Source organism: Oncorhynchus keta, chromosome 28 (assembly GCF_023373465.1).
Source record: "Oncorhynchus keta strain PuntledgeMale-10-30-2019 chromosome 28, Oket_V2, whole genome shotgun sequence".
Taxonomy (NCBI): Eukaryota; Metazoa; Chordata; class Actinopteri; order Salmoniformes; family Salmonidae; genus Oncorhynchus; species Oncorhynchus keta.
In genome coordinates this window covers 8,413,522-8,439,477 of record NC_068448.1, presented here as the reverse complement: position 1 = coordinate 8,439,477, position 25,956 = coordinate 8,413,522, and the positions used below count along the sequence as shown (strand labels likewise).

General features: G+C 49.0%; 2 protein-coding genes and 1 long non-coding RNA gene across 12 annotated transcripts in view; 1 reads left to right on the top strand and 2 right to left on the bottom strand.

Moving 5' to 3' along the window:
• The window catches only part of LOC118360464 (zinc finger protein 335), a 46,319-nt gene extending 26,986 nt beyond the window's left edge, over nucleotides 1-19,333 (top strand). For 4 of the 7 annotated variants that reach the window (XM_052484718.1, XM_052484714.1, XM_052484720.1 and 1 more), the window contains exons 25-35: nucleotides 4,246-4,388; nucleotides 5,691-5,833; nucleotides 6,069-6,361; nucleotides 7,847-7,990; nucleotides 8,936-9,041; nucleotides 10,802-12,710; nucleotides 16,345-16,656; nucleotides 16,855-16,984; nucleotides 17,098-17,207; nucleotides 17,391-17,437; nucleotides 17,971-19,333. In XM_052484718.1, the coding sequence (XP_052340678.1) occupies nucleotides 4,246-4,388; nucleotides 5,691-5,833; nucleotides 6,069-6,361; nucleotides 7,847-7,990; nucleotides 8,936-9,041; nucleotides 10,802-10,923 (951 nt within the window). In that variant the 3' untranslated portion in view covers nucleotides 10,924-12,710; nucleotides 16,345-16,656; nucleotides 16,855-16,984; ... (1 more) ...; nucleotides 17,391-17,437; nucleotides 17,971-19,333. Of the gene's footprint in view, nucleotides 1-4,245; nucleotides 4,389-5,690; nucleotides 5,834-6,068; nucleotides 6,362-7,846; nucleotides 7,991-8,935; nucleotides 9,042-10,801; nucleotides 16,174-16,344; nucleotides 16,657-16,854; nucleotides 16,985-17,097; nucleotides 17,208-17,390; nucleotides 17,438-17,970 lie in introns of all 7 variants that reach the window. The other 3 variants (XM_052484717.1, XM_052484715.1, XM_052484716.1) reach the window with 3 other exon arrangements.
• On the bottom strand, nucleotides 9,191-10,364 carry LOC127913160 (uncharacterized). Of its 4 annotated transcripts, XR_008084936.1 has the most exons (4): nucleotides 10,282-10,362; nucleotides 10,090-10,153; nucleotides 9,880-10,039; nucleotides 9,191-9,770 (listed from the first exon to the last, which is right to left on the bottom strand). It is a non-coding gene; the product is annotated as an uncharacterized LOC127913160 (long non-coding RNA). The 4 variants fall into 4 exon arrangements; XR_008084937.1 differs by lacking the exon at nucleotides 10,090-10,153 and having other exon boundaries at nucleotides 10,282-10,364; XR_008084935.1 differs by lacking the exon at nucleotides 10,282-10,362 and having other exon boundaries at nucleotides 10,090-10,172.
• A 323-nt stretch (nucleotides 19,334-19,656) lies between the features above and the next one.
• On the bottom strand, nucleotides 19,657-23,156 carry LOC118360634 (pepsin A). Its single transcript, XM_035739889.2, has 9 exons — nucleotides 22,993-23,156; nucleotides 22,718-22,859; nucleotides 22,179-22,296; nucleotides 21,689-21,807; nucleotides 21,179-21,375; nucleotides 20,853-20,969; nucleotides 20,499-20,643; nucleotides 20,151-20,249; nucleotides 19,657-19,968 (listed from the first exon to the last, which is right to left on the bottom strand). Exons 1-9 carry the CDS (start codon nucleotides 23,049-23,051, stop codon nucleotides 19,831-19,833), a joined length of 1,134 nt encoding a protein of 377 aa, XP_035595782.1. The 5' UTR covers nucleotides 23,052-23,156; the 3' UTR covers nucleotides 19,657-19,830.
• Between the last annotated feature and the right edge of the window lie 2,800 nt (nucleotides 23,157-25,956).

The following is a 25,956-nucleotide window of genomic DNA, read 5'->3' as shown; positions in this document are numbered from 1 at the left end:
GGAGATGGGGCACGGAGGGGAGGCTAGGAGATGGGGAACGGAGGGCGTCTAGGAGACGGGGCACGGAGGGGGAGGCTAGGAGATGGGGAACGGAGGGCGTCTAGGAGATGGGGCACGGAGGGGGAGGCTAGGAGATGGGGCACGGAGGGGAGGCTAGGAGATGGGGAACGGAGGGCGGCTAGGAGATGGGGCACGGAGGGGAGGCTAGGAGATGGGGAACGGAGGGCGGCTAGGAGATGGGGCACGGAGGGCGGCTAGGGAGATGGGGCACGGAGGGCGGCTAGGAGATGGGGCACGGAGGGCGGCTAGGAGACGGGGCACGGAGGGCGTCTAGGAGACGGGGGCACGGAGGGCGTCTAGGAGACGGGGCACGGAGGGCGTCTAGGAGACGGGGCACGGAGGGCGTCTAGAGACGGGACGCCCTGAGACGGGGCACGGAGGGCGTCTAGGAGATGGGGCACGGAGGGCGTCTAGGAGATGGGGCACGGAGGGCGTCTAGGAGATGGGGCACGGAGGGCGGCTAGGAGATGGGGCACGGAGGGCGGCTAGGAGATGGGGCACGGAGGGCGTCTAGGAGATGGGGCACGGAGGGCGGCTAGGAGATGGGGCACGGAGGGCGTCTAGGAGATGGGGCACGGAGGGCGGCTAGGAGATGGGGCACGGAGGGCGGCTAGGAGATGGGGCACGGAGGGCGGCTAGGAGATGGGGCACGGAGGGCGGCTAGGAGATGGGGCACGGAGGGCGGCTAGGAGATGGGGCACGGAGGGCGGCTAGGAGATGGGGCACGGAGGGCGGCTAGGAGATGGGGCACGGAGGGCGGCTAGGAGATGGGGCACGGAGGGCGGCTAGGAGATGGGGCACGGAGGGCGGCTAGGAGACGGGGCACGGAGGGCGTCTAGGAGACGGGGCACGGAGGGCGGCTAGGAGATGGGGAACGGAGGGCGGCTAGGAGATGGGGAACGGAGGGCGGCTAGGAGATGGGGAACGGAGGGCGGCTAGGAGACGGGGCACGGAGGGCGGCTAGGAGACGGGGCACGGAGGGCGTCTAGGAGACGGGGCACGGAGGGCGTCTAGGGAGACGGGGCACGGAGGGCGGCTAGGAGACGGGGCACGGAGGGCGGCTAGGAGATGGGGCACGGAGGGCGGCTAGGAGATGGGGCACGGAGGGCGGCTAGGAGATGGGGAACGGAGGGCGGCTAGGAGATGGGGCACGGAGGGCGGCTAGGAGATGGGGCACGGAGGGCGGCTAGGAGATGGGGCACGGAGGGCGTCTAGGAGATGGGGCACGGAGGGGAGGCTAGGAGATGGGGCACGGAGGGCGTCTAGGAGATGGGGCACGGAGGGGAGGCTAGGAGATGGGGCACGGAGGGCGGCTAGGGAGATGGGGCACGGAGCGGCTAGGAGATGGGGCACGGAGGGCGGCTAGGAGATGGGGAACGGAGGGCGTCTAGGAGATGGGGCACGGAGGGCGTCTAGGAGATGGGGCACGGAGGGGAGGCTAGGAGATGGGGCACGGAGGGCGTCTAGGAGATGGGGGCACGGAGGGGGAGGCTAGGAGATGGGGCACGGAGGGCGGCTAGGAGATGGGGCACGGAGGCGTCTAGGAGATGGGGCACGGAGGGCGGCTAGGAGACGGGGCACGGAGGGCGTCTAGGAGATGGGGCACGGAGGGCGGCTAGGAGATGGGGCACGGAGGGCGGCTAGGAGATGGGGCACGGAGGGCGTCTAGGAGATGGGGCACGGAGGGCGGCTAGGAGATGGGGCACGGAGGGCGTCTAGGAGATGGGGCACGGAGGGCGTCTAGGAGATGGGGCACGGAGGGCGGCTAGGAGACGGGGCACGGAGGGCGGCTAGGAGACGGGGCACGGAGGGCGGCTAGGAGACGGGGCACGGAGGGCGGCTAGGAGACGGGGCACGGAGGGCGTCTAGGAGACGGGGCACGGAGGGCGTCTAGGAGACGGGGCACGGAGGGCGGCTAGGAGACGGGGAACGGAGGGCGGCTAGGAGACGGGGAACGGAGGGCGCTAGGAGACGGGGCACGGAGGGCGGCTAGGAGACGGGGCACGGAGGGCGGCTAGGAGACGGGGCACGGAGGGCGGCTAGGAGGACGGGGCACGGAGGGCGGCTAGGAGACGGGGGCACGGAGGGCGGCTAGGAGACGGGGCACGGAGGGCGGCTAGGAGACAGGGCACGGAGGGCGGCTAGGAGACGGGGAACGGAGGGCGGCTAGGAGGCGGGGCACGGAGGGCGGCTAGGAGACGGGGCACGGAGGGCGGCTAGGAGACGGGGAACGGAGGGCGGCTAGGAGATGGGGCACGGAGGGCGGCTAGGAGATAGGGCACGGAGGGCGGCTAGGAGATGGGAACGGAGGCGGCTAGGAGACGGGGCACGGAGGGCGGCTAGGAGACGGGGCACGGAGGGCGGCTAGGAGACGGGCACGGAGGGCGTCTAGGAGACGGGGCACGGAGGGCGTCTAGGAGATGGGGCACGGAGGGCGTCTAGGAGATGGGGCACGGAGGGCGGCTAGGAGATGGGGCACGGAGGGGAGGCTAGGAGATGGGGCACGGAGGGCGTCTAGGAGATGGGGCACGGAGGGGAGGCTAGGAGATGGGGCACGGAGGGCGGCTGGGAGATGGGGCGCGGAGGGCGGCTAGGAGATGGGGCACGGAGGGCGGCTAGGAGATGGGGCACGGAGGGCGGCTAGGAGATGGGGCACGGAGGGCGGCTAGGAGATGGGGCACGGAGGGCGGCTAGGAGATGGGGCACGGAGGGCGGCTAGGAGATGGGGCACGGAGGGCGGCTAGGAGATGGGGCACGGAGGGCGGCTAGGAGATGGGGAACGGAGGGCGGCTAGGAGATGGGGCACGGAGGCGGCTAGGGAGATGGGGCACGGAGGGCGTCTAGGAGATGGGGCACGGAGGGCGTCTAGGAGATGGGGCACGGAGGGCGGCTAGGAGATGGGGCACGGAGGGCGTCTAGGAGATGGGGCACGGAGGGGAGGCTAGGAGATGGGGCACGGAGGGCGTCTAGGAGATGGGGCACGGAGGAGGCTAGGAGATGGGGCACGGAGGGCGGCTAGGAGATGGGGCACGGAGGGGCGGCTAGGAGATGGGGCACGGAGGGCGGCTAGGAGATGGGGAACGGAGCGTCTAGGAGATGGGGCACGGAGGGCGTCTAGGAGATGGGGCACGGAGGGGAGGCTAGGAGATGGGGCACGGGCGTCTAGGAGATGGGGCACGGAGGGGGAGGCTAGGAGATGGGGCACGGAGGGCGGCTAGGAGATGGGGCACGGAGGGCGTCTAGGAGATGGGGCACGGAGGGCGGCTAGGAGATGGGGCACGGAGGGCGTCTAGGAGATGGGGCACGGAGGGCGGCTAGGAGATGGGGCACGGAGGGCGGCTAGGAGATGGGGCACGGAGGGCGTCTAGGAGATGGGGCACGGGGGGGCGTCTAGGAGATGGGGCACGGGCGTCTAGGAGATGGGGCACGGAGGGGGAGGCTAGGAGATGGGGCACGGAGGGCGGCTAGGAGATGGGGCACGGAGGGGAGGCTAGGAGATGGGGCACGGAGGAGGCTAGGAGATGGGGCACGGAGGGGCGGCTAGGAGATGGGGCACGGAGGGCGTCTAGGAGATGGGGCACGGAGGGCGTCTAGGAGATGGGGCACGGAGGGCGTCTAGGAGATGGGGCACGGGGGCGTCTAGGAGATGGGGCACGGGGCGTCTAGGAGATGGGGCACGGAGGGCGTCTAGGAGATGGGGCACGGAGGGCGGCTAGGAGATGGGGCACGGAGGGCGGCTAGGAGATGGGGCACGGAGGCGGCTAGGAGATGGGGCACGGGCGGCTAGGAGATGGGGCACGGAGGGCGTCTAGGAGATGGGGCACGGAGGGCGTCTAGGAGATGGGGCACGGAGCGTCTAGGAGATGGGGAACGGAGGAGGGGCTAGGAGACTGGGGAAGGGGCTAGGAGACGGGGCGGCTAGGAGATGGGGAACGAGGGGAGGCTAGGAGATGGGGCACGGGGAGCGGATAGGAGATGGGGGGCGGCTAGGAGACTGGGTACGGGGGGGCTAGGAGATGGGGGGGCAGCTAGGAGACGGGGCGCGAAAGAAGTCTTTTGACAGTCACCACATAGATAGAGGTTGAATGTATCGTTTACAGCCTGTAAAGGCAGCGTTGACCTTGTCCTGGTCTACAACTACTTCCAAAGCATTTCAACACATGGTTGTCCCATTCCTTTCCCCAGACCCACATGGTCATGCATGCCTACCTGAGACCTCACAAGTGTCCCAGCTGCAGCTTTGCCTCCAAGAACAAGAAGGATCTGAGGAGACACATGATGACGCATACCAACGAGAAGCCCTTCACCTGCCAGATCTGTGGACAGAGGTATGTACCCAAAGACAGATTGCAGATTTCTCTTGTTCTATTAAGGATTATAGATACAGTGCACTGAAGCAATTCCCTACACAAAGGCATTGATTGGTGTAAACATAAGCTAAAGCAGTGATGACACTGGTGTGCCTTGAGGTGCCTTGAGGAACTATGAGGTGTGCCCTGAGGAACTATGAGGTGTGCCTTGAGGAACTATGAGGTGTGCCCTGAGGAACTATGAGGTGTGCCTTGAGGAACTATGAGGTGTGCCTTGAGGAACTATGAGGTGTGCCTTGAGGAACTATGAGGTGTGCCTTGAGGAACTATGAGGTGTGCCTTGAGGAACTATGAGGTGTGCCCTGAGGAACTATGAGGTGTGCCTTGAGGAACTATGAGGTGTGCCTTGAGGAACTATGAGGTGTGCCCTGAGGAACTATGAGGTGTGCCCTGAGGAACTATGAGGTGTGCCCTGAGGAACTATGAGGTGTGCCCTGAGGAACTATGAGGTGTGCCCTGAGGAACTATGAGGTGTGCCCTGAGGAACTATGAGGTGTGCCCTGAGGAACTATGAGGTGTGCCCTGAGGAACTATGAGGTGTGCCCTGAGGAACTATGAGGTGTGCTCTGACACTTTCCCTAATCTGAACACTCACTTATAAATGGTTAACTTTTTATTTAGGAGAACCAGTGACCCTAGAAGGAAAAATCCCTCCTAGAATAGCCAGGCACACGTGTGAGAGGCTGTTACATTTTGTATCATTTGAGGGGTGCGCATCATCAAGTAATTTTGTATAATTTGTACTTGGTCTGTCAGAACCATTAGTAAGTCTGATTTTAGGTTTAGCTGTGCCAGCCTAATCAAATATATGTATCCATCACGGTGGGACCTTTTTACGAAGCAGAAAGCCGCTCGTCTCAAGCCCAAATCTTTGAAAAGTAAAGACCCATGCACATCAAGTTATTATATTGCGTATTCGCCGGACTCTCTTAAAGGGGTACACACAAATTAATCATCATGAGTAAGGAGCTATAACAGTAGTTCAAATCAACACTACTTAAACTAAGTTTGTACTGAAAAGTGATGATTTGCAGTATGGATCAGATGAAATGGAGGGCATGACCGTTGTGTCACAGTTCCAAAAGGTATGGGAACCACTGGGCAAGAGAAAGGTTCCCCCATATTTCTTACACCAGTCCTTTCCTTTTAAATGTGTTTTTTTTTTTTTTAATCATGAGGGGATGTGAAAAAGTGCACACTTGGAGCAGAAGGGTAGAGAATGGTGGTATGATTTAGTGAATATCCATGTTATTCTTTCAGGTTTAACCGTAACGGCCACCTCAAGTTCCATATGGAGCGACTCCACAGCCAGGACCCTCCGACAAAGAAGAGCCGCTCTGGTGCAGGCTCCCAGCAGACCATCATAGTTAACAGTGACGAGGAGGCTCTCGCCACGCTACAGTGTAAGGGAACCATACTTAAGAGCCTATACACTAGCACACATACACAGATCATTTCACTGGTTGAATATGTCTCCATCCATACCATTTGACATTCTAGTTGATATACTGTACACACACCCTAGGACAATACACATAGTTCCCTCAAAGGTGGTTTGCAATGCTCACATTTTAATGTTATTGTATGGTAGCCATTAGCCCATTGTCTGACCTGGTCTTTGTCCCTGTGTGTCTCCAGCAGCTCTGCAGGCAGGACAGACTATCAGCCCAGAGCAGCTCCAACAGGCCTTGGGTCAGGACCACATCATAGTGTCCCAGGAACAAACCTTGGGTCAGGACCACATCATAATGTCCCAGGAACAAGGCCTGGGTCAGGACCACATCATCATGTCCCAGGAACAAACCTTGGGTCAGGACCACATCATAGTGTCCCAGGAACAAGGCCTGGAAGACCAAGAGGAGGCCACGTACATTCAGCAGATCACCACAGTGGACGGACAGACGTTACAGTACATGACAGGAGACAACCAGGTGACTGATGTAAAATTTGAAAGTAATATTGAGTTCAAAACCACAAACGTATTTATTTATTATAATTTTTTACTCAAACCAACCGCAGGCCGGATTGGACCCTCTGTCGTACTGGATGTTTGATACCCCTGCTGTAGATGGAGCTATATCTAGATACCAGAGGTGGCTAGTGGATAGAGATATAGGAGGATGGTCACATGGTTTCCATGTGTTCGATATCTTTCCATCCGTTCCATTCCAGCCACTACAATGATCCCGTCCTCCTATACTTCTACCCACCAGCCTCCTCTGCTAGATACATACAGTAGATTCCTTTACAAATGGAGCTAGATATGACTACTTACAGTGTATTTAGGAAGGATTCAGACCTCTTGACTTCTTCCACATTTTGTTACTTTACAGCCTTATTCTAAAATGGACCAAAACATTATAATTCCTCATCAATCGCCCTCCCAGGTCTAGTTCTCCTTCTTCGCCCTACCAGGTCTAGTTCCCCTCCTTCGCCCTCCCAGGTCTAGTTCCCCTCCTTCGCCCTCCCAGGTCTAGTTCTATTCCTTCGCCCTCCCAGGTCTAGTTCTCCTCCTTCGCCCTCCCAGGTCTAGTTCTCCTCCTTCGCCCTCCCAGGTCTAGTTCTATTCCTTCGCCCTCCCAGGTCTAGTTCTCCTCCTTCGCCCTCCCAGGTCTAGTTCTCCTCCTTCGCCCTCCCAGGTCTAGTTCTCCTCCTTCGCCCTCCCAGGTCTAGTTCTATTCCTTCGCCCTCCCAGGTCTAGTTCTATTCCTTCGCCCTCCCAGGTCTAGTTCTCCTCCTTCGCCCTCCCAGGTCTAGTTCTCCTCCTTCGCCCTCCCAGGTCTAGTTCTCCTCCTTCGCCCTCCCAGGTCTAGTTCTCTTCCTTCGCCCTCCCAGGTCTAGTTCCCCTCCTTCGCCCTCCCAGGTCTAGTTCTCCTCCTTCGCCCTCCCAGGTCTAGTTCTCCTCCTTCGCCCTCCCAGGTCTAGTTCTCCTCCTTCGCCCTCCCAGGTCTAGTTCTCCTCCTTCGCCCTCCCAGGTCTAGTTCTCCTCCTTCGCCCTCCCAGGTCTAGTTCTCCTCCTTCGCCCTCCCAGGTCTAGTTCTCCTCCTTCGCCCTCCCAGGTCTAGTTCTATTCCTCCCAGGTCTAGTTCTCCTCCTTCGCCCTCCCAGGTCTAGTTCTCTTCCCTCGCCCTCCCAGGTCTAGTTCTCCTCCTTCGCCCTCCCAGGTCTAGTTCTCCTCCTTCGCCCTCCCAGGTCTAGTTCTCCTCCTTCGCCCTCCCAGGTCTAGTTCTCCTCCTTCGCCCTCCCAGGTCTAGTTCTCCTCCTTCGCCCTCCCAGGTCTAGTTCTCCTCCTTCGTCCTCCAAGGTCGAAATCCCCTCCTTCGCCCTCCCAGGTCGAAATCCCCTCCTTCGCCCTCCCAGGTATAGTTCTCCTCCTTCTCGCTCCCAGGTCTAATTCTCCTCCTTCGCCCTCCCAGGTCCAGTATATCATCTCTCAGGATGGAGTCCAACACTTCCTACCTCAGGAGTACGTGGTGCTAGCAGACGGGAACCACATCCAGATGTCAGATGGCCAGATCATCCAGTATGAGCATGATGGGGCCTTCCTGCAGGAGCAACAGGTGAGGGAGAGAGGACCCCCAAAAACAAAATGACTCAATCCAGAATAAATATTTATTTTTTAGTATAATTATGTAATGGAAAGGTGCTATACAGTGCCTTCGGAAAGTATTCAGACCACGTGGGGCGGCAGGGTAGCCTAGTGGTTAGAGCGTTGGACTAGTAACCGGAAGGTTGCAAGTTCAAACCCCCAAGCTGACAAGGTACAAATCTGTTGTTCTGCCCCCGAACAACCAGTTAACCCACTGTTCCTAGGCCGTCATTGAAAATAAGAATTTGTTTTTAGTTAAATAAAGGTAAAAAAAATATATATATATATATAAGGTCCCACAGTTGACCTTGAATGTCAAGGTAAAAACCAAGCCATGAGCTCCGAGAAAGAAAGGATTGTGTCGAGGCACAGATCTGGGGAAGGGTAACAAAACATTTCTGCAGCATTGAAGGTCCCAAGAAAACAGTGGCCTCCATCATTCTTAAATGGAGTTTGGAACCACCAAGACATTTGGCCGCCCAGCCAAACTGAGCAATCAGGGGAGAAGGGCCTTGGTCAGGGAGGTGACCAAGAACCTGATGGTCACTCAGACAGAACTCTAGAGTTCCTCTGTGGAGATGGGAGAACCTTCCAGAAGGACAACAATCTCTGCAGCACTCCACCAATCAGGCCTTTATGGTAAAGTGGCCAGGCGGAGGCCACTCTTCAGTAAAAGGCACATGACAGCCCCCTTGGAGTTTACAAAAGGCACCTAAAGGATTCTCAGACCATGAGAAACAATATTCTCTCCTCTGATGAAGGCAAGATTGAACTTTACAATAAGTCTGTAAAGTAACATAATGTGGAAAACTCAAGGGGTCTGAATACTTTCTGAATGCACTGTATGTGCATTGCTTACTCTATTGTTTGAAACCCGTATGTTAGATTGTTAACTGTTTGTTAAACTGTCTTGCAGATTGCCCTGAGTCATGACGGGCAGATCCAGTATCTTCCCATCAGTTCAGAACAACAGATGGTCAGTCCTGAGGACCTGGAGGTTGCTGAACATTCTGCCGTTACTGGTATGTTAACACGCAGTCTGCTTCATACACGCGGTCTGCTTCATACACGCGGTCTGCTTCATACACGCGGTCTGCTTCATACACGCGGTCTGCTTCATACACGCGGTCTGCTTCATACACGCGGTCTGCTTCATACACGCGGTCTGCTTCATACACGCGGTCTGCTTCATGCACGCGGTCTGCTTCATACACGCGGTCTGCTTCATGCACGCGGTCTGCTTCATACACGCGGTCTGCTTCATACACGCGGTCTGCTTCATACACGCGGTCTGCTTCATACACGCGGTCTGCTTCATACACGCGGTCTGCTTCATACACGCGGTCTGCTTCATACACGCGGTCTGCTTCATGCACGCGGTCTGCTTCATACATTTGACCAGGGTTCTCAACTCCTGCCAGCTACGGGATGTGCAGGCTTTCCTTCCAACCCTGTAGCAACACCTGGTTCAGTCCTTCCAACCCTGTAGCAACACCTGGTTCAGTCCTTCCAACCCTGTAGCAACACCTGGTTCAGTCCTTCCAACCCTGTAGCAACACCTGGTTCAGTCCTTCCAACCCTGTAGCAACACCTGGTTCAGTCCTTCCAACCCTGTAGCAACACCTGGTTCAGTCCTTCCAACCCTGTAGCAACACCTGGTTCAGTCCTTCCAACCCTGTAGCAACACCTGGTTCAGTCCTTCCAACCCTGTAGCAACACCTGGTTCAGTCCTTCCAACCCTGTAGCAACACCTGGTTCAGTCCTTCCAACCCCAACCCTGGTTCAGGCCTTCCAACCCAACACCTGGTTCAGGCCTTCCAAGTAGCAACACCTGGTTCAGGCCCAACCCTGTAGCAACACCTGGTTCAGTCCTTCCAACCCTGTAGCAACACCTGGTTCAGTCCTTCCAACCCTGTAGCAACACCTGGTTCAGTCCTTCCAACCCTGTAGCAACACCTGGTTCAGTCCTTCCAACCCTGTAGCAACACCTGGTTCAGTCCTTCCAACCCTGTAGCAACACCTGGTTCAGTCCTTCCAACCCCAACCCTGGTTCAGCAACCCTGTAGTAACCTGGTTCAGTCCTTCCAACCCTGTAGCAACACCTGGTTCAGTCCTTCCAACCCTGTAGCAACACCTGGTTCAGTCCTTCCAACCCTGTAGAAACACCTGGTTCAGTCCTTCCAACCCTGTAGCAACACCTGGTTCAGTCCTTCCAACCCTGTAGTAACACCTGGTTCAGTCCTTCCAACCCTGTAGTAACACCTGGTTCAGTCCTTCCAACCCTGTAGCAACACCTGGTTCAGTCCTTCCAACCCTGTAGCAACACCTGGTTCAGTCCTTCCAACCCTTTGGCAACACCTGCCTGGTTCATGTTATCCCGAGGGCTTCTGAGTGGCGCAGCGGTCTAAGGCACTGCACCTCAGTGCTAAAAGCGTCACTATAGACCCCGGTTCGATCCCCTGCTGTATCACAACCGGCCGTGATCGGGAGTCCCATAGGGCGGCGCACAATTGGCACAGCTTCGTCCGGGTTAAGGGAATGTTTGACCGGGGTAGGCCGTCACTGTAAAATAAAAATTAGTTCTTAACTGACTTGCCTAGTTAAATACAAATCCTCATGTTCTCTATACGTAACACCAGGATTTGTTGATTATTTGAATCAGTGGTTTTAGAGGGGACGGCTGGAACAAAAGGGCTCAAGAACTGGAGGTTGAGAACCTTGAAGTGGTTGTTCTCTTGTCAGTTTATTAACACTACCTGCTCTCCCTCCCTCTCTGTTCCAGCGGTAGCAGATGCAGCCTTACAACAGACCCAGACGGTCTATACAGAGGCCACACAAGAACAGCTGGAGCAGCTACAACAGCAGGGAATCCAGTATGATGTCATCACCTTCACCGATGAGTAGAAGACCCTCTGTCGGACGGATGGAAGTCGGGAGGGATGGCTCTCTGTGATTGCGGACTTGTCTCCTAGCCTGATGTCCGTATGTAGTGCAGGACTAGTACGGTGGAACCACGATGACCAGTGACCTCCAGCATGGTTTGACAGGATCGGCCCGAGCGAGACTGCAGAGAATCTAAAAATCATCGTGTAAAATCATCCAAAACAGCTACTCATTATGCGATCAAGATTGGCAGGGTCTTGGCAGGGTCTTGCCTCGGTCCATCCCCTAGAACACACTGCTCTACTCTCTAGAAGCTCTGCCGTGCTTCAGATACCCAGAACCCACTCCTCTACTCTCCAGGAGCTCTGCCATGCTTCAGATACCCAGAACCCACTCCTCTACTCTCTAGGAGCTCTGCCGTGCTTCAGATACCCAGAACCCACTCCTCTACTCTCTAGGAGCTCTGCCATGCTTCAGATACCCATAACCCACTACTCTCTCTCTAGGAGCTCTGCCGTGCTTCAGATACCCAGAACCTACTGCTCTACTCACTAGGAGCTCTGCCGTGCTTCAGATACCCAGAACACACTGCTCTACTCTCTAGGAGCTCTGCCGTGCTTCAGATACCTGGGATGAAAGACGCAGCCCTAGAGAGGATTCTAGTGGCTGGTAGATCTATCAGTCATAGTGGGAGTGTTAAATAGATGAACTCTCACTGTTAAGTAGATCTATAAACAGAAGCTTTTGTCAATTCTAAATATTGTACCCGTCGCTTCTAAGTTAATCAATAGGGGTTGATGTACATTAAAGAACAAAGTTACACACGGTTGGATGATCTAGACTGTGTCTGAAATGCCACCCTATTTCCTACATAGTGCACTACTTTTGACCAGGGCCCTTCAAAACTGGTGCACTAAATAGGGAAAGGTTTGTATTTTGGTACGTAGGCGTACTCTGTAATTATTTAAGATCTGCGGTTTCCTCAACACCTGCTTTGACTTGCAAGACAATGTCACAAAAGAAGAAATGAAAATGGACTGTGTGAAGACTGCCTCTGGAGGATCGGAGGACTGTCAGACTACAGGGTTGATTGTGATTTGTGGTTTAAAAGAAGTGGTTTATCATTTGGTCATTTGTACATATCTTTTTGCATATGAAGCATTTTGTTCCATGATTTGCTTAAATGAAAAATTGCTGAATAAGCTAAAAGCTGATGCCAAATAAATCACAACATTTACATAAGAATCATTTTGCAGACGCTCTTATCCAGAGCGATTTAGAGGAGCTATTAGGGTTAAGTGCCTTGCTCAAGGGCACATCGACAGATTTTCCACCTAGTTAACGCAAAGATTCAAACCAGTGACCTTTCGGTTTCTGGCTCGGTGCTCTAATCGCTAGGCTAGCTGCCACTACATTCTGTCAGATCTTTCACTTCCCTTATTGTGATTTTGTTTTCTTATGCTTTCATTTTGACCAGATAATTTTGTTTTTTCTATGACAAAAACATTCTAGAGGTATTGTGATACTACTCGAAACTGTGATACCTGAGCTGGTACCGTGACAACAGTACAACAATCTACTCTAAGCCAATAATAAGTGTTCTGAAACTTGTAAATTACAAGTTAGAGAGACACCCCCAAATGAAGGAAGTGAATCACAAGGCTGGTCTCGGAACAATACAGTAAAAGACCTGTCAACTCCAGTTGCCTTTTTTTGGTTGGTGACTAGGATGTGTGGGGACAGCTGCACAGCCTCAGTGAGTACTTGACTGAAGATGAAGATTCTCTTTCTCTTGATTCTTCTATTAGGTGAGATTTTATCCAGTTTTGTCTCATTTAAGATTCAAAAATATATATGTATGTATATATATATCAAATTTGCGAGAGACCCATATGAAAAAATAATCTAGTATACTGTAGTGTTTTTGCAGACTGTACTATACTGTAGTATTTACTGTAGTGTTTAAATATATTATTATCTTTGGCATTGAGGCTTTCTCCTTCAGGAATCCTACTGGAGAAATACTAAATCCTTGTTCACACTTCAGACCTTAATGCTCTAATCAGTTCTGTTTTCAAAATCTATTTTGGACAACTGACTGTCTGAACAGCAAGTTACAAATGACCAAATTAGATCTGTGTGTTCAGACAGCAGTCATTTGCTGACACGGCTACGCTAGTTGTCATAGTAACGACAGGAAGTTTCACAGTTGCTTTGAATGTTCAAAATCATAGTGTATAAACACTTTTAAAGCCTCAAAGGACAAAGATGATCCAACTTTCAAAACAAATCCTTTTTGTTTAGTCACAGCAGTTAACTAGCTAGTTAGGTACAGCGCATTCAAAAATAATTCACACCCCTTGACCTTTTCCACATTTTTGTTTTGTTACAGACTGAATTTAAAATGGACTCAATTGAGATTGTGTGTCACTGGCCTACATATTACCCCATAATGTCAGTGAAATTGTGTTTTTTTTTTCTAAATGTTTACAGATGAATTTAAAATGAAAAGCTGAAATGTCTTGAGTGAATAAGTATCCAACGCCTGTAATGGCATGGACTCACTCTGTGCAATAATAGTGTTTAACAGGATTTTTAAATGGCTACCTCATGTCTGTAGCCCACACATACAATTAGCTCTAAGGTTCCTCAGTCGAGCAGTTAATTTAATTTCAAACACAGATTTAATCACAAAGTCCAGGGAGGTTTTCGCAAAGAAGGGCACCTATTGGTAGATGGGTAAAAATAAAAAGCAGACATTGAATACCCCCTTTGAGCATGGTGAAGTTATTTATTACACTTCAGGTGGTGTATCAATAAACCCAGTCTCTACAAAGATACAGGTGTCCTCCCTAACTGAGTTTACTGGAGAGGAAGTAAACCGCTCAGGGATTTCACCATGAGGCCAATGGTGACTTTAAAACAGTTTATAGAGTTTAATGGCTGTGATAGGAGAAAACTGAGGATGGATCAACAACATTCTAGTTACTCCGCAATATTAACCTAAATGACAGAGTGATAAGAAGGAAGTCTGTACAGAATACAAATATTCCAAAATAGGCATCCTGTTTGCACTGAAGTAAAACTGCAAATGTGGCAAAGAAATCAACTTTGTCCTGAATACAAAGCTTTATGTTTGGGGCAAATCCATGGTGTTGGCTGCGTCATGTTATGGGTATGCTTGTCATCACCAAGGACTAGGGAGTTTTTTAGGATAAAAATAATCGTAGTAGAGCCAAGGACTGGCAACATCCTAGAGGAAAACCTGGTTCAGTCTGCTTTCCAACAGATATTGGAACAATGCACCTTTCAGCAGGATAATAACCTAAAACAGTTGTGATTTAAATCTGCTTGAATATCTCTGGCAAGACTTTGAAATGGTTGTCTACCAATGATTAACAACCAATTTGACAGAGCTTGAAGAATTTTGAACAAAATAATGGGCAAATATTGTACATTCTAGGTGTGCAGAGCTCTTAAAGACTTAACCAGAAAGACTCACGGCTGTAATCGCTGCCAAAGGTGATTCTAACATGTATTGACTCAGGTCTGAATACTTATGTAAATCCAATATTTTTTTTTATGTGCATAAAAATCTAAAACAGCTTTTCACTTTTATTATGAGGTATTGCGTGTAGATGAGTGAGGGAAACATATATATTTAATATTAATTAATTGAATTCATGGTGTTAAACAACAATGTGGAATAAGTCAAGGGTTATGACTCATTTCTGAAGGCACTGTAGGAAGGTGGCTTGAAATGGCTTTTTGGCTGTTCACAATGCAGGAAAAATAACAGATTTGAATGAGAGATGCAAAAAAAAACTTCAAACTGCCCATGGAAACAAGGCTTAAAAGAGCACATTTTCCATAACCTGTAGGTAGGACTGGGGTCTGAGTGGATTCTTCTCTCTTTTCAATAAGCTGTAGACAACACAATATGTTCTATACTTGGCATGTGGTCCTTCTGTAGCTCAGTTGGTAGAGCATGGCGCTTGTAACGCCAGGGTAGTGGGTTCGATTCCCGGGACCACCCATACGTAGAATGTATGCACACATGACTGTAAGTCGCTTTGGATAAAAGCGTCTGCTAAATGGCATATATTATTATTATTATATATTATGTAGGTCTCTCACTTATGGGTGGCACAAAATAAGATATGGGGAAAGAGCAGGGTGCATTCAGAAAGTATTCAGACCCCTTGACTTTTTCCACATTTTGTTACGTTACAGCCGTATTCTAAAATGTATTAAATGTTTTTTCCGCATCAATCTACACAGAATAAAAAAAAAAACAGTTTAGATATTTTTTTATTTGATCAAATGTATTCAAATACCTTATCTACATAAGTATTAAGATCCTTTGCTATGCAACTTGATCATCCTTGAGATGTTTCTACAACTTGATAGGAGTCCACCTGTGGTAAATTCTATTGATTGGACATGATTTGGAAAGGTAAACACTTGTCTATATAAGGTCCAACAGTTGACAGTGCATGTCAGAGCAAAAACCATGCCATGAGGTCGAAGGAATTGTCCGTGGAGCTCCGAGACAGGATTGTGTTGAGGCACAGATCAGGGGAAGGGTACCAAAACATTTCTGCAGCATTGAAGGTCCCCAAGAACACAGTGGCCTTTATGGTAGAGTGGCCAGACGGAAGCCACTCTTCAGTAAAAGGCACATGACAGCCCGCTTGGAGTTTGCCAAGGCACCTAAAGGACTCTCAGACCATGAGACACAAGATTCTCTTATCTGATGAAACCAAGATTAAATTATTTGGCCTGAATGCAAAACGTCACTTCTGGTGGAAACCAGAACAATACCATCACTATGTTGAATCATGATGGTGGCAGCATCATGCTGTCGGGATGTTTTTCAGTGGCAGGGACTGGAAGACTAGTCAGGGTAGAGGGAACGATGAACGGAGCAATGTACAGAGAGATCCTTGAATGAAACCTGCTCCATAGTGCTCAGGACTTCAGACTGGGGTGAAGGTTCACCTTCCAGCAGGACAACAACCCTAAATACACAGCCAATACAAAACAGGAGTGGCTTCAGGACAAGTCTCTGAATGTCCTCGAGTGACCCAGCCAGAGCCCGGACCTGAACCTGATCGAACATGAAAATAGCTGTGCAGCGGCACTCCCCATCCAACCTGACAGAGCTTGAAAGGATCTGCAGAGAAGAATGGGAGAAACTCTCCAAATACAGGTGTACCAAGCTTGTAGTGTCATACCCAAGAAGATTCAATGCTGTAATTGCTGCCAAAGGTGTTTCAACAAAGTACTGAGAAAAGGGTCTGAATACTTATGTAAATGTGATCGTTAAGTTTGTTTATGTTTCTATAGTAAGTACTGTATAATATGATATAGTTAACTCATATTTTTTCATGTGTGGGGGGATCTGCTTGTTTGTAATTTCTTAGTATGTTTGTTTGATAGATGTCCCTGAGATGGAAGCACAGCAGAGGACGGTGGTGAATGGACAAGCGTTGCTGAGATTTGTCTTTCCTCCTTTCTACAACGGTTATGAGAAGTTCTGTTCTAAACTATATCCTTGGGGAGTTTCTGTTATTGTGAATACCAGAGGATATGTCAACGACTTCTACGAGGGAAGAGTATCCACAACCGAATACAACGGTGGAATGGACGTTGTGATATGGAATTTAAAGCCAGTGGACACTGGCGACTACAGGTGTGCTATTGTCACCATTGGATGGAATCATATCTACAAAGACTATAACCTCCAGATTGGTAAGAATGATCATAAATAAATCATACCATATCTTATATGATGTTTCATCTGGGGTTAGAAAGTTATTCTGTTGTTTTCTAGGAACTGTGATATTGTAAACTAGTCAGTGTTGAAGACAGGATGAGGAAGTCACCTTTCTTTAAATAACAACATAACTGTATTGAAATGAGTGCTTATTAAAGTCAGTCTCTGTTTAGATAGTGGTCGACGTAGCGGTCCAGTATCCCCTCGACCTCCGGTCAGGTCAACCATCAGCCCCTTCGTCTTCTCTTCCTCATCAGACACCTCTGGGCCTGTTTTCACCAAGGACCACAGTGACAGCCCCAGGTGCAATCTCTCCCTAAACACTGGTTCATTATTCCTCCTAGTTGATCATATTTCTGGGAGCGTTTTAATGCCTATGTTAATATGTTGTCATGTGTGTCTAATTCACCTGGTAGTGTTCCCTGGAGCTTTGGTTTACCACTAGCTGCAGGTCTTTGCATCGCTATGGTGATTGTGATCAGCTCAGTAGTCCTTGTTGTGGTTCATCACAAAATCATCACGAAAAGTAAGAAGACAAACCTTCAGTGTTTCATAGATGATTTGCTGTTCATGTTGAAATCATTTTTCAAATGCGTAGGCTATGACCTTTTTAGCCAGTAGCAATGATTTAAAAATAATAATAATAATAATTGTAGCACTGTGTCTGTTCTTTGTTTTTAAATTGATGTAATAACCTCGTTCTTCGCAGAGAAATGTGGAGCAACTTCCAGTGACTCAGCTGCACACATCCTCTCAGTAAGTGCTAAAGGTGGACTTTTGTCTCTGTGACTCAGTGTCAAATATCTTTTGTCCCAGAAGCAACAACCAAAGAATAATTATTGTGTTTGAACATGACGTTGCCATTGTATTTTCCCTGTTGACGTCTTCTGTCGTACGGAACAGTTTATAAACTACTTATAAATATGTATTGCTACTCATAACGTTTACCTTAAAGTCCCAATGCTGCCGTTTTTATCTCATCAAAACATATGTGCGTAAGAATTAGGTACCTTACTATAATAGATGTTTCATTTAAATGGGCAAAAATATATTTCTCAAGCAATAGGACTTTCTGGGATTGTTCTAAGTGGGGACAGTCCTGCCCATGCAAACCTGATGATTTTAGAAAGTCCTGTCCTGTGTAGAATGTATTTTCAACCAGCAACTATCAGGAAATGGCACTGATCACATGTGTTCTCACTTTCAGTGTTAGTTTCAGTGTTATTGCACAACAGCTGATGAAACTATGAAAACACAGGAAAAACTGAATTTAAATATGTAATATGCAGGATGTCCTTCAGGAGGAGAGCAGTATTGTCTACACCACAGTGGACTTCAAGCCTCATGAGAACCATACCACTGAGCTGTATGCTAACCTACAGACACTCCGCAGCCCCAGAAGCACCGACTCACACAGAGAGCCTGCTGGGACAGTGGTGTACTCCACACTGGCGAGCAACCAACGCTGAACCCCATTATCTTTCTGATGATCCCAGAACTCCAATGTTTGAAAACCTGCATTGTATAACCTCAACCTGGTTTATGGCTCTATTCAATCAGATCCACTTTAGTCGATGATTAAAGTGGGTTTTTTTTTTTTTGCGGTATTGGAGGTGGAACTGCCTACAGGTTTATCAAATCCACAAGCGGCTCCGGGCATTATACCTAAAGGTGGACACTGCCATTGACTGCACGGTGTCACAATAATAGAAAACCCACGCAGCTTTGTTTACAAGTTTGAACACTGCAATGTGAGATGTAATCTACACCTCGAATTAGGCTGATCATAATTTTTTTATTTGAGCGTCATTATTTCTGTTTATAAACTGGGTGGTTCGAGCCCTGAATGCTGATTGGCTGACAGCCGTGGTATATCAGACCATATACCACGGGTATGACAAAACATTTATTTTTACTGCTCTAATTACATTTACATTTAAGTCATTTAGCAGACGCTCTTATCCAGAGCGACTTACAAATTGGTGCATACACCTTATGACATCCAGTGGAACAGCCACTTGCATCTAAATCTTTTTTTTGGGGGGGTGAGAAGGATTACTTACCCTTACTTACCCTATCCTAGGTATTCCTTGAAGAGGTGGGGTTTCAGGTGTCTCCGGAAGGTGGTGATTGACTCCGCTGTCCTGGCGTCGTGAGGGAGTTGCGTTGGTAACCAGTTTATAATAGCAATAAGGTACCTCAGGGGGTTTGTGGTATATGGCCAATATACCACACCTCGACGGGCCTTATTGCTTAAATAGCGTACATATTCTTGCTTTGAACTTCTAACAGGAGTGGGACGGGTGCGATCATTGTCACGCAGACACAAGAGCAGCTGCTCACCGATTTGACCGCTCAAACACAGTTCCGACACCGCCAAAACATCAGCTGTGCGGGTGTCAGCTATCGCCAGTTAACGCTTGATTAGCCCTCATGTTGATGATGTGTTAATATCATGGGATGGTCAGTCGTTGCATCCACAGCTCTGTCTATTCATTTGAGAGTGGTTACATTTCTCTAGGCCCATCCCTCAGCTTTTATCCCAAACAGAGGAGGGGTTTCAGATAAAGATTCTAGCTTTAATGTGATTTGATTTATATCTATTTTGACTTATAAACCATACAAATAAAGTATGAATCCGCTGCACCAGAATTTATTTTTGAGTTTGATATCAGACTGTCTTTCAACAAGCTGGTTCTATTGACGTGCTGAGATCGATACGGTATCTATCTGGACATCAGGTTATCTGGCATCCAATCACCATGTCTTTATCAGTTTCCTCTGGAGAAAACCCTTACAGCCGGAGCATACCCGAGTCCTATAAGAGATGGTTATCTGTGGTTTCTGGGCCTACCTGCCTTCACCATGTCCAGATCTATATTCTATAGAATTCTATTATTTTTCTTACATCAAGAGGTTCCACAAGAGGACAGTTTCACTTCAGGGAGAAAGAGCTACAGACAACCAAACACACATTTTAGCATTGGGAATATAGTGTTTTTTATTATTTGACAACTGTGTAAATTTCACAATCTACAACATTTCCCCAACTATGCCAATTCTAGTGCTACAATCACGTGTATATAACATATTACTATTCATAACTGGAAGACTTAGATTCAATCCAGACTTATTTCACAGTAGATATCTTATGCGATCTGGGCCAGACCGACATTGTTGTTCTGTCTGTCAAAGATGGCATAGTACTGCCTGATGAAGACATCTCCAAGGATCCAGAGCTGCTGAGTTCCACCGTTACCAAAACCAGTCATGCAGCCGTTGGAGTTCTACACACACAGAGAGAGAGAGAGAGAGGAGGAAAATCAGGCATGTGACGACCTTTGCTTCTAGGATCTAAAGAAAGATTAAGCCTCAGATGTACATGTGTTCTGATGAAGGAGCTCTGAAACACATCAGGATTAAAGATCAGATGGGTCATTTAGGTTGTATGTAACATTCAGGAGACTACCTGGGAGGTGTAGGCGGAGGCAGGGATGGTGAAGGCGTTTCCGTTGAGGGTGAAGGTCACCTCAGGCATGTTGGGGATGTTGTTGCAGTTCACGGTGGCCTAGGAGAGGAGTAATAAAATGCTCTAATTTATTCTGTGGTTAATCAAAGGGGAGGCAGTGATTTGAGGGGAAAAACATCAAGAATAGATTTACACACGACCACGCAGGTCCCAACCCAAATAGTTTTAGCATGGTCGTTCCAACAACTAACAAGGCAGCTTAGTGCAGCTTGGTTTGGCTTGGTTTGGCTTGGTTCCGCTCAGTAGTGTGAAAATCCTTCTAGTTGGACGTGTGTGTGTGTAACTCACATCTCCATACTGGTCAGTAGTGGCTCCGACCCAGCTGTTCATGTTGTTGATGTCAGTGGTTGGCCCAACGATCTGGGAGGTGCCAGTATCTATGATAGCCTGACATCCACCATTGCAGGCCACTGTGTTGCCGTTGATGGTAACGCTGGAAGGACAAATACTAAGCTGAGTTGACCTGTTCTTCCTGTATTTGGTATGTATATTTCTTGACGTTTTTAGGTTTTTGTCACAAGCAAATAAACTTGAAGTGCACAGCAACATTTTAGTCAATGAATACTTATGTAAATGTATGAGAGATATATATATATATATAATGGACCAGGATATAGGCTCTGTGTGGACTAGTGTACCTACCTGTCCATGTTGATCTGCCAGTAGGTCTCGGAGGACAGGGGGATCCAGGTGATCTGTCCGGTGTAGTAGTTAGACTCAATGTCTCCGAAAGACACCACACTACCCTGTGCTGAGTTTCTATTGGACGAGGACAAAAGGTCAATAAGGTTGTTTAATCATCAACACATGTTGAAATGGATGTCACCTTTTCTTCAAAGACCATTTTAAAGCAGTTGTATAATTGTATTAAATATTAATTCACTGGATACGTTCTTGCTTCATTAATATCACAGCTAAGAGAAAAAGCCACCTCCCATCCAGTTGTATTTCTACAGTTACTATGTTACCCGCTCAGGTAGACGGAGAAGAGGTTCTGGGAAACGAGGCCCTGACTCATCATGTTGTCAAAGACTGGTGTGGCCCCAGAGGCCGCCAGGTTGGGGAAAGCCAGGCCCAGGATACCGTCGGCAACCATGTTGGCCATGAAAGGAGCCTCGGTCTGGCTGGCACCAAAGATCTGTTGAGTCACAGAGATACCGCCCACCTGGAAACACAACTGCAAGCGTCAGTCACTGGGCACCATAGAAATAGAATAACTAGAATAGGATTTCCCCATTCAAGTCTATTGTTTGGTGACATGTTCACCAGCACCCATATTGAGTGTAAACAAAATAGTAATTCTATTTCTTTGCTGTCTATACTGGAGTCGGTACCTAATATACTTTTTTTAGCATGTAATGATATAAAACAGGACCACTTTGGGATGGCGGGTGCTGAGTGGAAGATTATTTGAGGGTTTGCATTGTATGTAATGTGTCAATTAAACACGTGTCACAGTAATGTCTACATTTACGTACCGAAACAGTGTCGTATGCCAGCCGCCCAGTCATGCTGCCAGTTCCGTACTGAATGGAAACAGGCTTGTTGGCCCACGTGAAGGTGCTGGACTGTGCAGGGTTGAATTTGGCATGATTCTCTATTTAAAAACATGAAGATGTTCATTACAGACCAAGTACATACTGTGCCATTGCAAAACTGAACGTTCATTTATTCATTGGTAGTGATCTATTCGCTACCATCCACGCTCTTAAGGGGACGATATAAAAAAAATAGAAAATGTATTAATCCTATTCTATTGTTTAACTGTGTTGAGCCAACCCTCTTATGATGTTAACCCTCAGCCCCTAACCTCAACCCCACAACCAAGTCTCCCATTCTCTGGCTAAGTACTCAATATGAAACTGTATTTTACAAATCTTGTCACAAGAGACAACTCAGAAACAATTTTGAAATATAGCTATTATAGCTATGCCAACGGTATTCTACAGACGCCTACGGTATACTCACGGCAGGCCTGGCTGGAGCAGTAGACCGAGGGAACCCACAGGTTGGAGGAGCCAGTGTCAAAGATGACGTTGAAGGACTGGGGAGGGGTTCCGATGGAAATCACGCCGTAGTAGGACAACTGCAAGGAGACGGTGAAACAGACATGTACTGGATGTCAGGGTCACACTAGTGAACATTTCAGAGTCCTACGAAGAAACAGACATTTGTCTAACAACATAGCTAGTTACATGCCAAGAAGCATGGCTGGCTATATGCTCATCTGTAAACTCATAGTTAATCTGATTATGCCAGTGTACATTTAATTTAAACAAGAACACAAACTCTAGAGCCAATGGGTTCAAACTATGCAGTCACAATATCCAACATGTAAGGACATTTTTGAAACAATAATAATTTAGCCTATAGACTAGCCTGGTCCCAGGTCTGTTTGCGCTGTATAGACAAATCCCATGGCCATTAGCTATAGAGCAAAAACAATTGTGGGACCAGTCACCAGGCTAATACAGTATTTCACCATACTGCTTCTGTCTGTGCCTTACATCAGCGTCGTTGGTCATAGCCTCATCACCAGTCTGGTAGAACTTGGCCATAGGTTTGTAGGGGAACTTCAGCCTGGTCTCCTCCCATATACCCTTCTCCATCAGGGTCTCTCTGGCAGTCTTCCCCTTGATCAGAGAGATCCTGAAAACACACAAGCACAATCACAAATCCGCTTTATTCACCACAATTACACGTACCAGGAATTGGACCTGGTGCCAGGTGCTGACAATAATAAACAGAATATGCCGACTGAGAAGAGAAGAACAGAACTTACTTGACATTACACTCGGACAGGGCCACTAAGGCACACAGGAGGACAGCCCAGTTCATCATGGTTGCTTCTGGTTCTTCTTGGACAGAGGGAGTGAAGTTAGAAGGAGGAGAACCCAGGCCTTATATACAGTCATCCTGGACACCAGGACCCAATCCCACAGCCAATCGACCATGTTAATGCCCTCCTTCAGCACACAACGTCAAAGCTATGGGTAATGTCCAAAAATGGCATGCTATCCCCTATATAGTGCACTACTTTTGAACAGGGCCCATATGCCTCTGGTCAGAAGTAGTGCACTATGTAGGGCACAGGGTGCCATTTTGAGCACTACGTGATAACACAACTTCAGATAAGAAGTGTGAAGTGGTTGCAAATATAAAACGCCTATGTAGCAAAAGTAAATATGCTTCAGGAACAATGTTAAAGAACAGTTTGTCATCTAATCTAGAAAGCAAAATATATCTGGATACTAGTCTGTGCCACAGTGGGGTCAGTTCAGCTAAACCTAGAGTATGGGGGGTCAGTTCAGCTAAACCTAGAGTATGGGGGGTCAGTTCAGCTAAACCTAGAGTATGGGGGGTCAGTTCAGCTAAACCTAGAGTATGGGGGGTCAGTTCAGCTAAACCTAGAGTATGGGGGTCAGTTCAGCTAAACCTAGAGTATGGGGGTCAGTTCAGATAAACCTAGAGTATGGGGGGTCAGTTCAGCTAAACCTAGAGTATGGGGGGTCAGTTCAGCTAAACCTAGAGTATGGGGGGGTCAGTTCAGATAAACCTAGTGTATGGGGGGGTCAGTTCAGATAAACCTAGTGTATGGGGGTCAGTTCAGCTAAACCTAGAGTATGGGGGGTCAGTTCAGATAAACCTAGTGTATGGGGGGGTAGGGGGGTCAGTTCAGATAAACCTAGTGTAAAGTTCAGATAAACCTAGTGTATGGGGGGTCAGTTCAGATAAACCTAGTGTATGGGGGGTCAGTTCAGATAAACCTAACCTGTATGGGGGGTCAGTTCAGATAAACCTAATGTATGAGGGGGGTCAGTTCAGATAAACCTAGGGTATGGGGGGGTCAGCTCAGATAAACCTAGAGTATGGGGGTCAGTTCAGATAAACCTAGGGTATGGGGGTCAGCTCAGATAAACCTAGAGTATGGGGGTCAGTTCAGATAAACCTAGGATATGGGGGGGGTCAGTTCAGATAAACCTAGGGTATGGGGGGTCAGTTCAGATAAACCTAGGGTATGGGGGTGTCAGTTCAGATAAACCTAGGGTATCAGATAAACCTAGGGGGGGGGTCAGTTCAAATAAACCTAGAGTATGGGGGGTCAGTTCAGATAAACCTAGTGTATGGGGGTGTCAGTTCAGATAAACCTAGGGCATGGGGGGGGGGGGTCAGTTCAGATAAACCTAGTGTATAAACCTAGGGGGGGTAAGTTCAGATAAACCTAGGGTATGGGGGGTCAGCTCAGATAAACCTAGAGTATGGGGTCAGTTCAGATAAACCTAGCATATGGGGGGGGTCAGTTCAGATAAACCTAGGGTATGGGGGGTCAGTTCAGATAAACCTAGGGTATGGGGGGTCAGTTCAGATAAACCTAGTGTATCAGATAAACCTAGGGGGGGGTCAATGGGGGTCAGTTCAGATAAACCTAGTGTATGGGGGGTCAGTTCAGATAAACCTAGTGTATGGGGGGTCAGTTCAGATAAACCTAATGTATGGGGGGGTGTCAGTTCAGATAAACCTAGGGTATGGGGGGGTCAGTTCAGATAAACCTAGAGTATGGGGGTCAGTTCAGATAAACCTAGAGTATGGGGTCAGTTCAGATAAACCTAGAGTATGGGGGTCAGTTCAGATAAACCTAGGGTATGGGGGGTCAGTTCAGATAAACCTAGGGTATGGGGGGGGTCAGTTCAGATAAACCTAGGGTATGGGAGTGTCAGTTCAGATAAACCTAGGGTATGGGGTCAGTTCAGATAAACCTAGAGTATGGGGGTCAGTTCAGATAAACCTAGGGTATGGGGGTGTCAGTCCAGATAAACCTAGAGTATGGGGGGGGGTCAGTTCAGATAAACCTAGTGTATGGGGGTGTCAGTTCAGATAAACCTAGGGTATGGGGGGGGCAGTTCAGATAAACCTAGGATATGGGGGGTCAGTTCAGATAAACCTAGGGTATGGGGGGTCAGTTCAGATAAACCTAGTGTATGGGGGGGTAAGTTCAGATAAACCTAGGGTATGGGGGGTCAGTTCAGATAAACCTAAGATATGGGGGGTCAGTTCAGATAAACCTAGGGTATGGGGGGTCAGTTCAGATAAACCTAGGGTATGGGGGGTCAGTTCAGATAAACCTAGAGTATGGGGTCAGTTCAGATAAACCTAGGATATGGGGGGTCAGTTCAGATAAACCTAGGGTATCAGATAAACCTAGGGGGGGTCAGTTCAGATTAACCTAGGGTATGGGGGGCAGTTCAGATAAACCTAGGGTATGGGGGGTCAGTTCAGATAAACCTAGGGTATGGGGGGTCAGTTCAAATAAACCTAGTGTATGGGGGGGTCAGTTCAGATAAACCTAGTGTATGGGGGGTCAGTTCAGATAAACCTAATGTATGGGGGGTGTCAGTTCAGATAAACCTAGGGTATGGGGGGTCAGCTCAGATAAACCTAGAGTATGGGGGTCAGTTCAGATAAACCTAGGGTATGGGGGGGTCAGCTCAGATAAACCTAGAGTATGGGGGTCAGTTCAGATAAACCTAGGATATGGGGGGGGTATGTTCAGATAAACCTAGGGTATGGGGGGGGTCAGTTCAGATAAACCTAGGGTATGGGGGTGTCAGTTCAGATAAACCTAGGGTATGGGGGGGTCAGTTCAAATAAACCTAGAGTATGGGGGGGGGGCAGTTCAGATAAACCTAGGGTATGGGGGGGTGTCAGTCCAGATAAACCTAGAGTATGGGGGTCAGTTCAGATAAAC

What these genes read in the sequence shown, in the direction of transcription:
- LOC118360634 (XM_035739889.2), bottom strand. Translation starts at nt 23,051, where the DNA reads ATGATGAACTGGGCTGTCCTCCTGTGTGCCTTAGTGGCCCTGTCCGAG. An exon ending in TGGCATACGACACTGTTTCG is followed by an intron (nt 21,376 to 21,688) that starts GTACGTAAATGT and finishes TTGTGTTTCCAG; the next exon opens with GTGGGCGGTATCTCTGTGAC. An exon ending in CCTCCGCCTACACCTCCCAG is followed by an intron (nt 19,969 to 20,150) that starts GTAGTCTCCTGA and finishes CTGTGTGTGTAG; the next exon opens with AACTCCAACGGCTGCATGAC.